Source organism: Lutjanus erythropterus, chromosome 10, assembly GCF_056507025.1.
Source record: "Lutjanus erythropterus isolate fLutEry1 chromosome 10, fLutEry1.hap2, whole genome shotgun sequence".
In the NCBI taxonomy this organism is placed as follows: domain Eukaryota; kingdom Metazoa; phylum Chordata; class Actinopteri; order Lutjaniformes; family Lutjanidae; genus Lutjanus; species Lutjanus erythropterus.
The window spans coordinates 24,810,705-24,828,958 of record NC_139326.1 but is presented as its reverse complement, the minus strand read 5'-3'; the positions used below and the strand labels follow the sequence as shown (position 1 = coordinate 24,828,958).

Below are 18,254 nucleotides of genomic sequence, written 5' to 3'. Positions count from 1 at the left end.
TGAATACTTGCATGCTTTCCTCTCCTTGGTGATACAATTGGCAGGTGTAGTTCAGTAGAAAGAAAATAGTTCATTCATGAAACTGCTTATGACAAGGTCTGTGGGTTACCTTTAAGTCACCAGGTTATTATTTCTGGAAAGAGACATTGCTGTTGAGTTTTTCAGATGTATTCAGCTGTGCTTTGAGCACCAGAGAAGGCAGACATATCTTCTACTGATATCATAAAAACTCACACCAAAACAATCTAGATGTAGCACTACAGGCCGGAGGAAAAATGTGTATTTTTGATTTTGGGGTGAACTCTTCCTTTAAGTCAATTCTTCTGGTTCAGCATGTACAATACCAGGGCCTGGAAACTGGAGCACCTAAGTTGAAGGAGGTTGTTTTTTATGTACTTGTCCTTCTATGACATATATATATGTATGTGTATATATATATATATATATATATATATATATATATATATATATATATATATATATATATGTATATATATATATATATATATATATATATATATATATATATATATATATATATATAAAAAAACCTGCTGTATAAAAGGTAAATCAACATGCAGATGCAGATGACTTCCAATATGTCCTTGTCAAATACTTAATCCTCTGGAAATCCTCCTTACATCAAGACTACATATTGCAGAAGTAGGAAATGTCGATATCTCACTCTACGTTATGACTGAAGTCATATTTTCTGCCTCAGCAGCTTCAGCCACACCATATATTCATGACTTTACAATATGTGGTTGGAATCCTGAATTAAAAGTATACCTCAAATCCGTGACCATGAAAATATGGATTCTGATGCTAACAAATTAAACAGTATAAAGCACTGGGATGTCTTTGTTTATTTGTTTTAAATGGCATTGCTTGCTGAATATGCAAATATCAGGTGATGTAAGTGAGACAATGTGGGTAAAAATCAGTTTCTTTTCACTCAGCTAACAGATTTACAATTCGACTGGACATTCAATCTTTTGTTCCCTCAGGCACATTGTAAACACAACTGGCTGTGAAGTGTCTGCTCACACAGAATGAAAGTAATTTGTTAGTCCGTATATTTTCCATCGCTAGAAGCCATAATACCTGGCTGCAAAGCAAAATCTCTCTCCCTTGATCTTAATGCATTTACCACCCTAAAGCACTGAATAAATGTAATTTTCATAGACTGTATATATGATTTCCACACAGTGTGAGCAGAAACCAGTGGCTTCTGATGGATGGAAGGAGCCACTTGCTTCCTTTTATCCCTGTTTTGGATGTCATTCTGCTTGGCAGTTAAGAGATGAAGCCATCTTTTAATGAGACCTGAATCTGATATTATCTCTATTAACTCAAGGATTATACTCACTCAAATCACATAAGCGAGGTAAAAAGGTGACATCTCTGGGTTATAAAATCATATTAACACATTTCTGTGGTTAGAGGGGCACATTAAAATGGGTAATTTAGCTTCAAATGAAGTCTGTGTGCAGTAGTATCACACGGTATGGGTCTTCATTTCCTTTCCAATACCTTTTAGCTATTAGCTTTAATGCCTGAAATGAGGTCCTCTTTTCAATTGCATTATACTGAAATACATGCTGGTCTTTTTTTCTGATGTTTACTGCACTGAGGATCCAGTGAAAAAAACAGTATTATACACATTCATACTGTACACAGACACAATGGCTTCACATAAGTATGGCCTTGGAGGACATTGATTTTGCTGTTTGGAAAATCGTATCTTACTCTGTCTGTCGCACACATAGACAGACAGACACACAAACACACACACACATGGACAGAGGTGTGGTTAGACATGTCACTAAGCATTGAGGCTCTTGTACTCAGATGAGATGAGATCGATACAGAGTGTGCCTGTGAGGTTGTTTATGTCCAAACAACAGTGAAGAGAATGAAACAGACTTGGTTATTGGACTTTTGGATCCATCTGCATCTGCACGACTGGTGTGTGGTAGTTTTTTCTCTCTTGATATTTCACTTTGGTTCAAGTTTTTCACTTTTTAAGTCCACAAAAGTTCAAACAAGGTTTTTCAACCAACATTAAATTGCTCTGAAAGCCTGTTATGGCCATCATCCACTTATTTTCATTTTGAAAACCTTGTCTAAAAGGTTGATTCAGGTAATAAGAATGTATTTGGAACCAGGTCAAAGCACTGTTCATAATGAGTAATTAGTTCTTTGGGCCTTGTGGAGTTCAGACTGGTGAGATTTGCTACATCAGGTAAACAAACAAACACCAGCTTTGTGGTGCTCATTATTACCAGTATTTGTCTTAGGTCTTACAGTGCACCTACATAGTATACTGTCTAAATCAAATATGCAGAACTATCTGCAAGTATTTCCTTTTGGGTCCAGAGTAATTGGAAAGAAACCTGCTGATGTTGAAATCATGATGCCAGGGAGTGAATGTGCAAGTTATTAAGTGAAATGTTAGACCAAAGAGAAAGAGTATTGTTTTGTATGTGCACAGTAACTTCTACTAGTAGTCTGATACATCTGTGTCATGTTTTGCCCTTTTTTACCATTTTAGTTCCCTGATACAAGTATTTATACTGTATATAGCTACAATAGTTATACTTTATCTTATGCAAGGGTTTGCAGTGTTCCAACAGATTATTTGCCACTCTTAATTTTTGTAGGTACAACTTATTTTATGTAATGGATTTCCCTTTGATGACCATCAGATGGCAGCATTGACTTTTTAAATGCAACTGAATCAAAAGGCGCATCATGCATTATGATTACCTCATAATAATACCAAGAACATGGGAATATTCTCTGAAAGATTACAAATGAGGATTTTGTTGGGGGCATAACTGGTGAAACTCAGCTCCTTAGAGTTATATGAATAAGGGATAGAGAAAATCTTACCAGTACTCTCTAACATGTAAAGACTTCTCAAGAAAGTGAGAATCTTTTGGCATTATTAAATTATTATTACTATAATTGCTGACTTTAACTCACAAGAAGAGCACACTCAGGCTTGCCAACACTATGTTTTCTGACTCTGCATGTTTTAAATGGAGAATTCCAACTTCTGGCCTCCAATAAGCGCTTCAGAGTCTCTCCATTAAAATGCAACAAGCTGAAGAATTCTTTTATACATCACTCTGTTCTGTTGCACAACCAAAATTAATGTGCTGTCATGACAGTTTGTTGTCTTTATGTACATTTATGGAAAGTGTCACGTGTACAGTACATTTTAACGGTTTGTAATCTAAAATTGAGATGACCAAAGATACAAAATGAATTTTAGTGTTTACTATAGCTATTATTTCTTTATCAATTCATCTGTCAGTTATACTCTTGATTAATCAATTATTAGTAGTTTTTCCATATGTTGTCATTAAAAATGAAAACAGAGAGGACAGAGGACAACAGAAACCAGAAATGTTCATGTGAGAAACTGACATCAGAAAATCTGATTATTTTTATTTTAAAAAAATGACACAAAGCGATTGATTGGTTATCAAAATAGTTGTCGATTACTTTAATAATCAGTCAGTAATTGATTAATTGTTGCAGCTCTTCTTTACTGTCTGTTATTTTGTAGTGTAACAATTTTGGAGAACACTGGCACTGATGTCTTTTATTTAAACCTATATTTGAAGGTGTTTCATGAAAGAAAATACCCCATCCACACACACTGTACATCTCTTTTGTTTAACGTGTATTTTAGAGCAGTCGGCTCACTTGTTTGTTTTCATATTTCATGCAGTTTGAAAGGTAGGAGGTAGATAAAGGCACGGGGATACAGGTGTCTGGCTTTAATACGAGACCAGCAGGGGTATTTATGTGACACTAAGTTTGTCATAACTCAGTCAGACATAGACATAAACTAAATTTCAGTTATTTGCACACAGTTATTTCTGGTTTACCTCACTTTAAATATGCTGCTTTGAGTTCAGTTGCACTTATCAACTATCGCTTATCTTTGAGAAGTTTTTTTTTGTTAGACTTTTGTTTTTGTCCTATTTATTCTACTGTACAGACTACTTCAGTCATATTGTTGTAGTATTAGACTTTTAAAGCCCTGTTGAAATTCTTATGTTACTTGAACATTTATTGCTCAGAACAGGTTACTTTGTGATATTCAGGAGATTATGAACAAACTGGTTTGTTGATATAAGTTATAAACAAAAATTACTAATTTACCATTTCATAAAGAATAACTATAGTGTAACCCTATGTGAAGAGTAATTTAAACAAAAGACTAAGATCCCTATGTGCACAATTAAGATTAGGTGCATTACCCCTATTATCCCTAGAAACAGGCAGGTTTAATGTCACTTCAGAGTAGGACAGACTCTTGGTTAAGTAAGTTTGGTGAAATAGAGAATTCAAAATTTGTTTTCTCCCATCCTGTCTGCAAGGATGTAAGGGATGTGCTTCGTAGTAAAATGTCTTCCATTAATGTTGATTTCCTTTGGTTCGATGTTTAAAAACATGAGATATGCACCAGGAAGGAAACCTTTTTTTGTTGCAGACTTTATTTGCCAAGCTTGAGCGAAGGCAGAATATTTTGTTTAAGACTGAGCCCTAATAACCTGTTATTTTGTAATGAAAGGAAAGGTAATAAAATGAAATGTAATGAAATGAACACTGCAACTGTACTTGTTGTGTCTTGTAAACCCATGAGGACTGGGCACTTTGTGTGCATGACAGGAAAATAGGAGAAATTAATCCAATCAAGTAATTATTAAATTTGAATTATAGCTTTCAAAGAAAAAAGTAAAGCAATTTTAACAGTGCTCCTACAACTGATTTTCTTTTCTTTTGTGGAGTAAGAATAACAGCGCTGTTAGCTATGTTATTTTGAAACAAAGGGAAAAACCTGGCGTACTCAACTCAAGTGTTTTTTAGTATATGATGGGTGCAAATCCAAAAAACTCAAAATGTGCAATTCACATATCAGCATGGCAGCAGAACAATGGACACATTTCAGCCCTCGACTTTCTTCACCTATGTTGTATTGGCAAAGAACACCCTGTTCCCCGTGGCGTAGTTAAAAAAGATGGGACATTTTGTTAGATTAAAATTTAAATCAAGTTAAAGCCATGAGACAAATCACATGTAATCACGCATGTAGTCATAAGTAATGGGCGTTGTCTCTTTGTCACAGAGAGGTGAGCGAGTTCTTTTTCTCGTTCTTCAGGTATTTTTTGCTTGAGCAGCACAGGGAATGTAGACAGATGTTACACAAAGCTACAGCCTCATTTGGCACATTGGTTTGCTTTTTCAAACCAAACCCTAATGATCCCTACATAACAGGAGTAGCAATATGTTTTCATGAGCTTGGATGCAATGATGAGGGACTAAATACCTCATTAAGTGCAGGCAAAGTGAAAAAATCCCATTTCCTTAATAACATCTTAATACCATACCTAATAACTAAAATAACATCGATATTTTTGCTAATGTTGATAAAATTTAGTGTCTTCCTGTTTGGGGAATCTGTTTCTGACTGTTACAAGCTCCCTGGATTACGTTGATGAAAATCATTTAATAATTTGCTTTAGTGTTGTAATATTTTAACCCTATTTTTAATTAGTAGTTTTTGTATTTCTTCCTCAGGGTTTGCCTCAGGGTCTGCCAAACCTGTTGGATGATAATGAGCATTGTATTAAAACTGTTCATCATAATGACATGTTGAGACCATGAGTTTGATTCCAAAAGAATGTTTTCTCTATTAGGAATACTATTATGAATAATTACATATCATTATTTTGTCAGATGTATATTGTTTGTTTTAAGTGTTGGGGATTTTCTTTTTCTGTTCAGGATGTTTTAAACAACCTGGGTTCCTCAGAGCTGGATGAAGATGATCTTATGTTAGACCTGGACCTCTCCGATGATCAGCGGCATCGACACGGTAACTTTTTCACTTGATAACACGTGAAGCCTTTATTGTAAGTGTGTAGGTGAGGCGTACAACTGAGGGTACAACAGCAATTTTTTTCACACTTAAAAGTATCAAACAACTTGACTTTCTGCATCTGTAAAAATAGGTGTGCATTGCTACTTACAGTTCAGCAGCTGGGTCAGATAGATGGTCTGTTCTGTTCTTTTTTTTGTTAGGTCAGTTTCTACCAAATTATTGTCCTTGTATTTATCTGGAAAGAATGTAATTCTTAAAAACTAGGCACTCAAATGAAGACAAAATCTATCAATACAAACTCTTACTTTTTTAAAATCCCTTCTTCTGTTCAAGTGAATGTCTGCTCATATTCTCTGATTGTCACTGATTCCTCTGTCTTCCTTTTTTGTTTTTCCTCCCTCTTCGCTGTGTTTCTCTCTCCCGTTCTGCTTCTCTTCACTTTCTGTCTCTCTTCTCCCTCATTAAGCCACCTCTAGTCTATCACCTTAAAACATGAAACCAGCACTATGCCTGGTTCTTTTAACATGTGCCATGACTTTGATGTAGCTGCCTCATTTACAGCGATTTATCTCCTTTGTTGTTTTGGCATTTCAGTCACACGACTCCTGACATGCCTCATGGTTGAAAAGTGACTGTCAGAGGAGAATTATTGCTCATGCTCTGTCACAGTGGAGCATGAAGTGCCACAGCAAACCCAACCTCCATTGATATAACACATGAGAAAATTGTTCAAATGAATAAGTGTGGTGGGTGTCTTCAACCACACTGAATGTGAATGTGTCAAGAGGGACTTAAACTCTTTTTTAAAGGGATAGTTAGGATTATTTGATGTGGGGTTTATGGTGTATTTATCGATAGTCAGTGTATTACCTACAATAGATGGTGGTTGACCTTCTCCAGTTAGGAGAAGCAGAAAGTATGGACTGTCAGCATGGATGCTGTAGACAGGGTCAGCAGCAAAACAGATCTTAGCCACTTAAAAAATGCTAATCCAAAACAAATCAATATCAGGTGAAACAATTTTAAAAAGGTTTTTGAACTTATTTTGTAAAAACACATCAGACATGTTGATAACATGACTGGAGGTAGATTTTAAAACTCCTTTGCTCTGTAAGGTAAAATTACTGATCTGCTAATGGAGTTGTTGGTTTCGAGGGAGTGATATTTGGTTTATATGATGGCGGTTTCCCATCGGAAAAGGCAGTCTGTCAGCAAGTTAAAGTAGTGAAAAAAATTTTAAGGGGACACCTAAATTGGTAGAGGTTTTTTTTGTGTGTGTGTGCTTTTTTTTTTTAAGTGGCTAAAATACATTTAGCTGCCGACCTTATCCACAACAGTTCTACACCAGTACTTTTGCTGCTTTCCCAAACTGGGACATCCCAGCTGCTATCTACTGTAGATAATACACTGACTATTGATAAGTACCTCATATGATCATTTCAAATAATCTGAACTATTCCTTGAACATGTTCATATCTTTAGGAGGAATTCACAATCACTATTTTACTATTGTGATTAGACATTACAAAGTGAAATGATTGATTGCGTTTGTAAGCACTATTCTTATTTAATCATTCCTTGCAGGAACATTATGGTAAGTGGTCAAAATTGCAAGCTCCTGCAAACACTGTCAGTATTGATTATGTTTCTGGTGATCTCATATTGGTGCTGGCATCATATTATTGGACATCAAACAGAAGAGACACAAAATGTACACATTGACTTGGACAGTTGGTGGCTGTAAATGACTCAGCTAGGTAAAAATAAGCTTAATAATAGTAATACCACAACTTTGAACATCTTTGAACATCTGCTAATACCACTACCAGCCCAATACTGTATTTTCCCCCTCTCTTAAACAGCTAAGCTTTTAATACATCAGTATGGATGTGCTTTGCTTAACCTAGTCATTTAAAAAACTTCATGCTCAAACTGTGAAAAAAAATACTCAATACAGGTAAACACAGTGGTTAGCAAAAAATACTGACCTCATATCCAAATGTTATGTAGGTATGATAAGTTGAGAACCTGGCATGCCTACCTCTGTTTCTGTCCTTCAAGTTTCTACAGTGATACTGGGACTACATGTTTGACTGTAAATAAAGCAACAGGGAATATTTACCCTCAGCTTGACTCTCATCATGTGTGCGAGCATGCCCAGCTACAACCCCTATCTAACAGATCTGAGTCAAATTCTGTATACTGTAAATGTGGGGGTAGATTTATCTATCTCCAGGCAACATTTAAGCCCCAGATGGACTCACAGAATATTACAGTTGCAGTCAAATAAAGTAAAATGCTGTGGAGTAAAGACTACAACAGGAGCTTCAGCCCTAATAAACTGAGTTTCCTGTGCTTATGGGGGCTGGAGAGTTTGGGAGGGAGGGTGGGTTTGAACTGAGTGAGGACACACACACGCACACACACACACACACACACACACACACACACACACACACACACACACACACAGATTTTAAACCTCTCTAACGGCTATGGCTGATGCAGAGCTAACGGAGGCACCATCATTAATACACACAATAACACACACAAGTGTGCATGCTTAGTCATTAGACCTAATGGTTTGCAGACTGTAGCATGAAATTAAAGGTTTGATGAATTGTTCTCATAAAGTCAAGGGACTCAGACTTTGTACTGGCGATGGAAGAGTAAGGTTGTTCCACACACTCAAATTAAAGAGATTTAAATACACACAGCCACCTGCACACACACATTCAGGCGGTGTGCACAAAGCAAACAGACCAGACACATGCACACACATCCATACAATGATGCAGACACACATGCAGACACACAGACAGACACAACAGGACACACACCCGTGCAGCACACTCTCATTGGGACTCCTTATTTCTTACCTCTCTCAGGTGGCTTGTTGAAGCGTTTATTAAAAAGCAAGCAGTTTCACAGCAATTTATGGCCAGCAGTGCTCTTCTTCAGGGTCCTGTGTTCCTACTGCAACTGTGACTCATGCCCTCTGGATTCAGACAGGGACAGAAAGAGAGAGACTGCAGGACCTTTACAAAGACACAAAGAAATGCCAAATGTTGGCTTAACCACCAACTTTTATTCCAGACTCTTCACCACTGCTCACATATACTGTTAAAAGTAGAACTATCTTTTTAAAAAAATGACTGTTATTGCAGTTTCTTACTGAAATGTATCAACACTGAATTTTAATAAGCTGCTTTCTAACATCATTGTTATTGTATAGCGCTATTTTAAAGACATAGAAGAATATTATTTGAAGTGGGGTTCTACGAAGTACCATAGTCAGTGTATTACATACAATAGATGGCATTCGGCATGACTGCTTCTCCAAACTTGGGTGTGTCGACATCCATCTTCTGTAGGTAGTGCTCTGGGGAGTTTTTAATCTTTGATTAATTAAATATATTGTAGTCCTGTTAGCTATTTAGACACATTTAAGGTATCAACTGAGGTCAGAACTTGACATAATGACTGTATGTGTGTTTGGGTGTGTGCACAGTGTCGAGAGAGGACTCTAGTCAGTCCTTGGCCTCCTGCCTCAACCTGCTCCCCTCCCCCATGGATCCAACAGGAGAACGCATCCCGGGGAAAGAAAACAACCAGAGGTAAATATGTACATTTGTATCAATATACTGTATGTGCTCTCACAAGTGTGAGTCAGGTCTTAAGGCTCAAAGGAGAAAGTACATGTCAGGTCTCAAGTCTTTGGTCACAAGTCCAAGTCAAAGCTCAAGTCTCTTAAGCTCCGTACGTATCCGGGTGCATTTTCAGGTGCCTGATGAAGTTTGATGTGATCGCTCCAGCATCCTTTATTTTAATACAGCACATGTTGCATTTAGGGAGTCTTTTGTTTGGGCCTTGTGTGAAGTTATTATATCCAAAGGTTATGACAAAGGGCACAGCAGCTGCAGGTGTGCTCACCATTGTGTTGCTGCTGCAGCAGTTATCTGTGCACCACATTCATAATGATAACAGATACTGCTCATATTTGATGATAATAAGGGAGGGAATGACCTTGTCAGACATTTCCTTAATGTTAATGTACTAAAAACAGAAAATAAGGTTTGTTGAGGAAGTTGAGTCTCAAGTCACATCTCAAGTTGTGACTCAAGTCTAAGTTGCAAAATTGGGTCCCCATCTCTGGGAGAATGTGCAAAAAAAACATCAATCTTTTTTTTCAACTCAATTCGTAATTTGAGTTGTCTTGGACTCTAACAGGGTTAATGAAGACAATCAATTAAGAAATTACCTGTTTGTGTTAATGTCTTTGTGTGTTTGTGTGTATACAAGCTAGAGGTAATAGAACCACACTCATGCAGAACAGACAGGAGAAAAATGGGGCATGTTGCATACAGTTGGATCTGTTTTGAAGCTTTTACCCACTTGACTACATGGGCATTTCTCCTTCATGCAGTATATCTTAATTACATTATAGCCATGCTATGGCTGTTTTTCTATACCACACACTCCATTGCCACTTGAGAGACAAAGAGAGACAGACAGAGAGAGAGATCTATTCCAGGGATTGTTGGTCTTGAATTTTCCCTGTAAATGCATAACATGTTTTATGTCTCTCCCCCCCTTGGAGATGAGACTAGACTATAGCACAGAGAAACGGAGGGTAAATAAATAGATAAATAAGTTCTCTTCAAATGAATATGCAAGCTGTCTCTCTGTTCTCCTCTGTCTCCCAGTGGGCGATGGCTGAAAGAGAACACTTAGACTTTCTGTTTGTATGTGTGAGTACTACTGCCAAGGACGGTTCCATATCTGATTTGGTTTGGCCACTTGTTTCTTCTCTACAGCGAGGAATTAGGATAGGTCTGGCTGGGGACACAGAGGAAGCACGCATGCTGACACATCTGCACAAAGATGCATATAAACACACACACTCACATACACAGAAAGGCTCTGTGGATAGGGCTTATTTGGTTTTATGAAGTCAGTGCATAATAAAGGGGTTGTATCACTAGTGGTATCTTCTAGTTGTGCATCTGACAAGCCTGCAGATGATTATTACTTTACCTTTCAGTGCTCCTCTCTCCAGTCCCTGGCTGAATTTATTTTATTTCTGCTCGAACCCATAGAGTAAGGTCTATCCATGTATTCCCCTGAAAAAACTGGGTTTGATCTTCTCTGTTTTCAGAGACAGAGCAGGTCAACTTGTGCGAGTGGTTTTGAAGTAGAGGTTGAAGGATTTATACTGCACCATTGAGACAATGGACTTAGCCTTGGCTTCTTTTTTTTCTGAGAAGGGTTTTCATCACACTTCTCACACTCTTTGAATGTTCCACTGAATAGAAAGACATTTTCTGTGTCTAGACAGTGTCAGTGAATCATGCAAGTTGGGAGTCAACCTTTTCAACCCATCCAAGGTTTGTGTCAGACAGTTCATCGGTTGTTTCATTTAAATTGACTGACTCTCCACTTGTCTTTGAAAGCACTGGAGGACCATTCATGTCCTGTCTATACACACAGAGACACACACAAATATTTGCGTTATTCATCTCTGTATACAAGGTCAAAGCTAAAATGCCTTTTGTACAAAATCACTTTTTGTTCTGTTTGATTGAGTTTGCCTGGACTGCAGCATTACAGTTGCCGTAATCTGAGGAGACTGATCCATCCCTTTCAATCCAATCAAAGGAAGTGTACTATAATATTATCCCTTTAGCAGAGAAAAGAGATGAATGAAATAGTGGATGAATAAATAAATAAATGAATGGATGAGGAAATAGAATCTGAGCTGTGTGACTTCAAATGCCTTAATTGTATTTTCCAGTGCTGCTCTGAAATGACCATCACTTTTTTAGTTTTTACAAAATTAAGAGTCAAAAGCCATGTGAGCAGCTCTGTGAGTGTACTTGGGCACACTGATGCTTTTAGCTAAAAGCTAAGGTCAGCACCCTAACATGTAAAAATGCCCCCATCAGTCAGCCAGAATCGCCTGTTTTCAGTTTAATCGGCCATGACCAGTGACTACCCAGTGGTGATTGCGTATTCAAGCGCTTAAAAAAAAACAAAAAAACAAACAAGCAAAAAAATGCATTATGTGAATTAGTATATTCTTTTTCCTCACTTGGAGAAAAAGCATAGCTCATATGCAGTGTTGGGCAGCACTACACCAATAACACGTGTGCATTAAGAGGAACGATAGACTTTAAGAATAAGACAAAGAAAAGAGTTGGGGAGAGAGGGAGAAATAGAGCAGAGGACATTTGTATAGAGGGCAAGAGAATGTGAGAGGAGAAAGGAGAGAAAAAAAGAGGAAGAGGCCTGGCAATAACCTGGAGCCCTTTTGGAAGAAATGTAAAAGTGATTTAATAATCATTGTTTTATTATGAAAATACAATTTAATTTTCCATAAAAGAAAAGTGACAATAATAATATGTTTGTGTTGTGCTGTCAATTATAATTCTTAAAAAGAAAGAAATAGAAATCTGAAATTGGTGCATCTGTACTAACGTGCTTACAGAAACACTACTAACATGCTGATTAAGGGTATAAGAAAATACCGATACACTAGAGTATCGCAATCTTGTGTTTTATGACACTGTATCGATTCTTGGTTGGGAAATTGTGATACTTGCAAAAATTTGTGGACGTGGTTCATTTTGTGCTGTATTCAAAACACTGACTGCCAGATAGCAGTGCTGTTATCTGTCTGCAATGGTCTAAACCACCTTGCTTACAGTATTACAGTATATTGCAGTATAATGCAATGTAACCCCATTATCGTTTTATGTATCATATTGCCGGATTCTTGTTAATACACAGCTCTAATGCTAATCAGTAGCAGTATTATGTTTATGGTATGACATTTACATTTACATGACCTGATGATGACATAAGACTGGTCAGTGTATCAATATTATATCGATATAGTGATATGAAACTAGTTATCATCTTAGATTTTGGATATCGTCTGTTATCTATTATCTGCTTTGACCATTTTAATCATTATATCCACATTACTGATGAGTATTTATCAAAAATCTCATTGTGTTAATATTTTGTGAGAAAACCAGTAGTCGTTCCTACGATATTGTTGCAATATCAATAAATATTGATGGAGGTACTTGGCCAGAAATATTGTGATCTGTGATTTTGTCCACGTCACCCAGTCTTAATGTATCATGTTCTATAAGATCATCATATTTGCACTATTTGATAATTGAAGGTATGTTATTTTAGAGGAAATGTATATATTGAGCTATACATATATTATATCGTGGAATAGCCTAAAAATATTGATATGTTATTTATAAGCCATATTGCCCAGCCCTTTGATGGCACCACATGAGTGGTTGCATCACCAGAATTGTTGCTGTTCATCTTGAGGGGTACATGAATGTGTGTAGGGAATTTTAAGGCAATTCATCCAATAGTTGATGAGATACAGTGTTTCAGTCTGAACCATATTGTTGGTCTAACTGACCAACAGATTGGCATTTCTATGGAGCTGTGCTGCTTGTGTGGCTAAAAAGGTATCCTGGGATGCCTAAGTGATGACATCATTAGTTCCTCTTTTATTTGCCACCTTTATCACAACCCAACAGTCTGTACTTAAGTCTTGAGCCTTTTACTCCAGAATGGCTCAAGCCTCAAAACTGTAGAGGCATCACAAGGTTTAACGTGGTGTGTGTGCTACTGACAGCGAGACAGTGATATGATGAAGTGGGCTTAGGGGGAAGTGTGTTCAGTTAACTTCTTCACAGCAAGGCAGCAGTTTTTGTAGCTGGAGTGCAGAGCAGCGGAGTAACCTCAATAAACATAACCAAAAGAAGGACTGGATGGAAAGTGCAGCTACGCTCAGATAAAGAAGACAAATCAGCCCATTTAGGCATAGACAGACTTTCAAAGTGAATTTAAACATTGTAATTTTCTTTAAAAAAAAAAAAAAGCATGGAATCAGGAATCCATGCCAGTGCTCAGCATGTTTTGATCTGTCTCGACTCTGAGAACACTGTGGAACGTTGCATAACGGAACCAGGTTTAAGTTTCGTACCCTGATGAACATGTAGCTGCTGGCAGGGGTTAATTTGCCACTGTGGTAGATCAACATCTTCACTGATTTCTTCTTTCAGAACATTTTCCGACAGATTTTACTGGAAAATCTGTATAATCTGCGAGTGAAGAAGCCGAGATTGGAGAGGGGAAAGAGAGCAAAATGTGTTTGCCCAGGGCTTGCTCTTTCCCTCTCACTGTCTTTCTCTCTCAGTCTCTCACGCTCTTTGTCTCAGGTTCCACGTTCCCTCGAGGGGACATTGATTTGCTGGAGGCAAAGCAAGCTCCCTTCTGTTCACACACAGGAAAACACAAACACACACGCATGCACACGTACACACACACGCATACACACACACCTGTCAGTCAGTCAGCCTGTCCAGAGAGAGTATCAGCTGCAGGCTACTGCTGGCTGTCTGACAGGCTGCCCAGAACATCTGCTAAACACACACACACACACACGCACACTGCACACTCACAATCTCGCACGCATACCTCCTCTTTGATGTATGACAGTTGGATGATTTTGATGGCAGGCATTTAATTCTCCATGTTTATTACTTTGTAAACATTAATAACCATAATAACAACGCTATAGCAGTAAACCCCATGTGCTAAATATTAACTTCCACTTTTTGTGGGTGCATAGGTGGAGAGAGGGAGAGGCAGACCGAGGAAGGGAGATGGAAGTAGAGTTGAGGTGTAAGAGAGACTTAAAACATCAGGGTCCTTTGTCCTATATTCACTTAAATATAGGACAAAAATATGGGGTCACATTGTCCCCCATCACCTTGTTCACAGTGAACAGAATCAGTTAACAAAGACACAGTGTACCATTTTTTTTAAAATCATGTAATCATTGACAAGTTGGGATGAAGCTGTTAAGTGGGTAGGTGGCTCTTTATTTGTTCCTGTGGGGAAATATCAGTCTCACCACAACACACATATCAGGGATAGAAAAAAAATAATGAGTGAGGGAAAACTAGGGAATATGATAAAAAAAATAAAGATACCAACAATTTATACCAACAATTCTAGTACTAATGTGAGAACAGGATACCTCAATATGCATAATAAATTATAGAATAAAGCATGAAATGTGTAAAAACTAAAATGTGTTAAACAGTGCAAATAGTACAATAAACAATACGCAACAATAACATGTAAGGTATGAAATGTGTTAAACAGTGTAAAAATATTGTCCACATGTACACAGTATGTGGTGCAAAAGAGGGTGAAAATAAAGAAGACTAGAGCATGAAATTTACCGATGATGCTTTAGGTAGATGTTACTAGGGCTACAACTAATATTACCTGTTTTCTCAAAAAGGTATGCAGAAATAGTGAAGAATGCCCATCATAATTTCCCTGTGTCCAAACAGATGTCTTCAAATGTCATGTTTGTCATGTTTATGTCCAACAGCTGAAAACATGTAATCAGCTAGAAGCAGCAAAGGTTTTGCATTTTTTCTGAAAAATGACTAAAAAAAAGTAATATTGTTGTTATTATTAACAATTATCCAAATTGTTACAGATTAACTTTGTGTCTATTGACTGATCATTGCAGCTCTATACATTTCCAGTACAAAGGCTTTGCAGTAGCTTTATAGTCCAAAAACATTTTTTTTTTTAATAAATCAAATTTAGGTCAGATTTATTTTAGCAGAGAGTAGTGGAGTGATTCTTTGAAATGAACTTTTAACTCAGCAGCTTTGTTTGCTCCTTCTTTATGCTTGCCTTCCATATTTAAATTCTGAAAACACCAAATTAATTCAGCCATACAGGGCAAAGTATTGACAGAATGTAGATGGGCTAGAAATATTCTTTTGGTGTCAGTTAAATGATGAGTTTTTAGTTTCACATGCTTGGTTATATAAAACCAACGTGCTAAGCCCTTTTGTCTGTTGCAGTATTGACTGTAGATAATATTGCCCATATTCACCGTATGACAATAACACAATGAGTATGCCTTAGGGTGTATTAGGTCGGTTGAATTTTTTTTTATGCGCGATGTATCTTAAGGCCTGTTTTGTGTTAAGATATCGACCTCTCCCTTGTCTCTCCTATAGAAAAAGACACAGAGGAAATTAAATTTTGACAGTTGGGATGTAGCTTGCCTGTTGCTATGGTAACGGCCGTCTGCACGTCGAGTGTTCCCCTTCCCTTCCTCTTTTCTTTCCCTTTTCTCTTTTCATTGCTGTTGATTACTATGCAGAAGACAGGTAGTCCGAGGAGAGGACATGCAAACACTCAGAGGTGTCCTTGTCTGTCTGTGTGCAGCAGACACTCAGTTCCCATATCTCTATATAGCAATAGCTATAACAATCACATGCTTCTGCAATGGCATCATAAGACCTATTAGCGAAATGCCAACTTTTGTTGACAGTTCTCTCCAATGAAAGATTCATTAAGGATGACTTAAGAGTTACTTTTTTTAAATCAATATTCCCAAAATGCACAACATGTGTATCTTGTCTACATCACAATATCGAAACTCTAATTTAATAGCCTGCCTAGTCATACCAAGAAAAAAAAAAAACAAAGACGTGAGCATACCTCATACCTCAAGCTATACAGGGTCACATCAGCAATCACTGTACACTGTACTTTGAGTGAACCTCATTTGCACAGTAGTTGGGGGTTTATTTGGGGGTTTAAATTTAAAATTATGCAGAGCTCTGTGCCACAGTCAAAAACTAATCTCTTTGTAGTTAATCCAGAATTAGTGATGCGAACTGAAATGAAAGGTATAATCAATGAGATTTGTCCGAGATGTTTGTAATAACACTAGAAAGATAGTTGATTGTAATGAGAAAGTAAGGAAATACAGGCAGAAGACATGATCTCTGCAGGTACAGACACCATCACACACAGGGAATATGCTTCTTTTTTTTTTTTTCAGGAAAATGTTGCATATTATGGATCAGTATGGAGATGCTTGCTTACTCAAATGAAAATAAATAAATATAAATAATAAATTTGAGTGCTGTTGGGACTTAATAAAAAGAAGATTGAAGATTTAATTTTCGGCTGCTCTGTACTCCATAACAAAACGTTACATTGTTTGCTTGCTAGATAAAAAGTTAACAAAATTATACATTGTTTGCTAGCTAGCCTAGTTAGCCTACTCATGATGGCTTGGCTCTTTTTTCTTTTCCTTTGTGAAAATCTTGTTGGTAAGTAATAGTAATAGTAATAGTAATAGTAATAGAGCAACATGAGCAAACAGAAGATTAACAGACAACAGCACAGTAAGGAGAAAAGAAACTGCCTGACAGCAGCTGCATACTGTTTTAATAGGTCAGTTAGCGAAAGAAAGAGGAGAGGCATCATACAGTTCATTTTGGTTGAGTTTTAACTTTCTCCGAGGAACTTGATTTTTTTTTTTCTCAAAAGGGCAGCCATTTTAAAAATGAAGCCTAATAAAGTTTAAAGTTAATACTGGATCGCATTTTAAATATGAATTAAAAGTTTTGGTGCAACAGAATTAAATTTAATTTGAGTTGAGAGTAATGATTAAATGATAGTTAAAAAGAGAGTTGGACTTAATCTTTCTTAATTTTCAGATAGTTTGGTGCAACATAATTTTAAGTTAATGACATGATTTAATCAGCCCACTTTAATGTATTGTTATTGTGCAAGAAGAGCAATTGAATCAGAATTAACTGGGTCTTGTTAATTAAATGATTGATAGCACAGAGAAGGGAGAGTAAGAAATACAGTAGACTCACTTGTTAGTTGTTGAGCTGAGCAGAAAAGAGAAGTAAAAAGAAGGCATCTTGTGATTCAAAAAGACACCCTCCTCTCACATTCAAGTAGATATGGTACACAGCAATGTATTCTCAGTTGGCTCTGTAGTCTCCCACAGAAACATGTAATCCGTGATTATATAGTTTGCTCACATACACACACATAAACAGAGGGACAAATTTGTTTAATGTTAATATGACTCATAAAGTCTATCAGCCAAGTTGTTGTCTAATCCCACCTGACTTAATATAGTCAGCAAAAATAACAAACACACAAGTCTCTTCCGACAGTAAGTCATCTGCTTACAAACATTCACTCACATGCACGCATGCACATTTATAAAAATAGACAAGCATAAAGAATCCAGCTGAGCCTTGGAGTGGAGCTGGGGACAGACAAAATGCACTGCAGCATGATTTTCACACACACACACACACACACACACACACACACACACACACACACACACACACACACACACACACACACACAGAACATACAGTGGGAGTTGGAGAGAACACAGAGTTGAATCCCCTCCCTCTCTGTTCAATTTGCTGGTATATAATGATGCCAGATTTGTTAA

At 37.1% G+C, this 18,254-nt stretch overlaps 1 protein-coding gene across 1 annotated transcript in view; it reads left to right on the top strand.

Moving 5' to 3' along the window:
• The window catches only part of ccser1 (coiled-coil serine-rich protein 1), a 152,139-nt gene that overhangs the window by 20,788 nt on the left and 113,097 nt on the right, over positions 1-18,254 (top strand). Inside the window, exons 5-6 of the mRNA XM_084728740.1 lie at positions 5,806-5,896; positions 9,414-9,519. Coding sequence (XP_084584866.1) covers positions 5,806-5,896; positions 9,414-9,519 — 197 coding nt within the window. The remainder of the gene's footprint in view (positions 1-5,805; positions 5,897-9,413; positions 9,520-18,254) is intronic.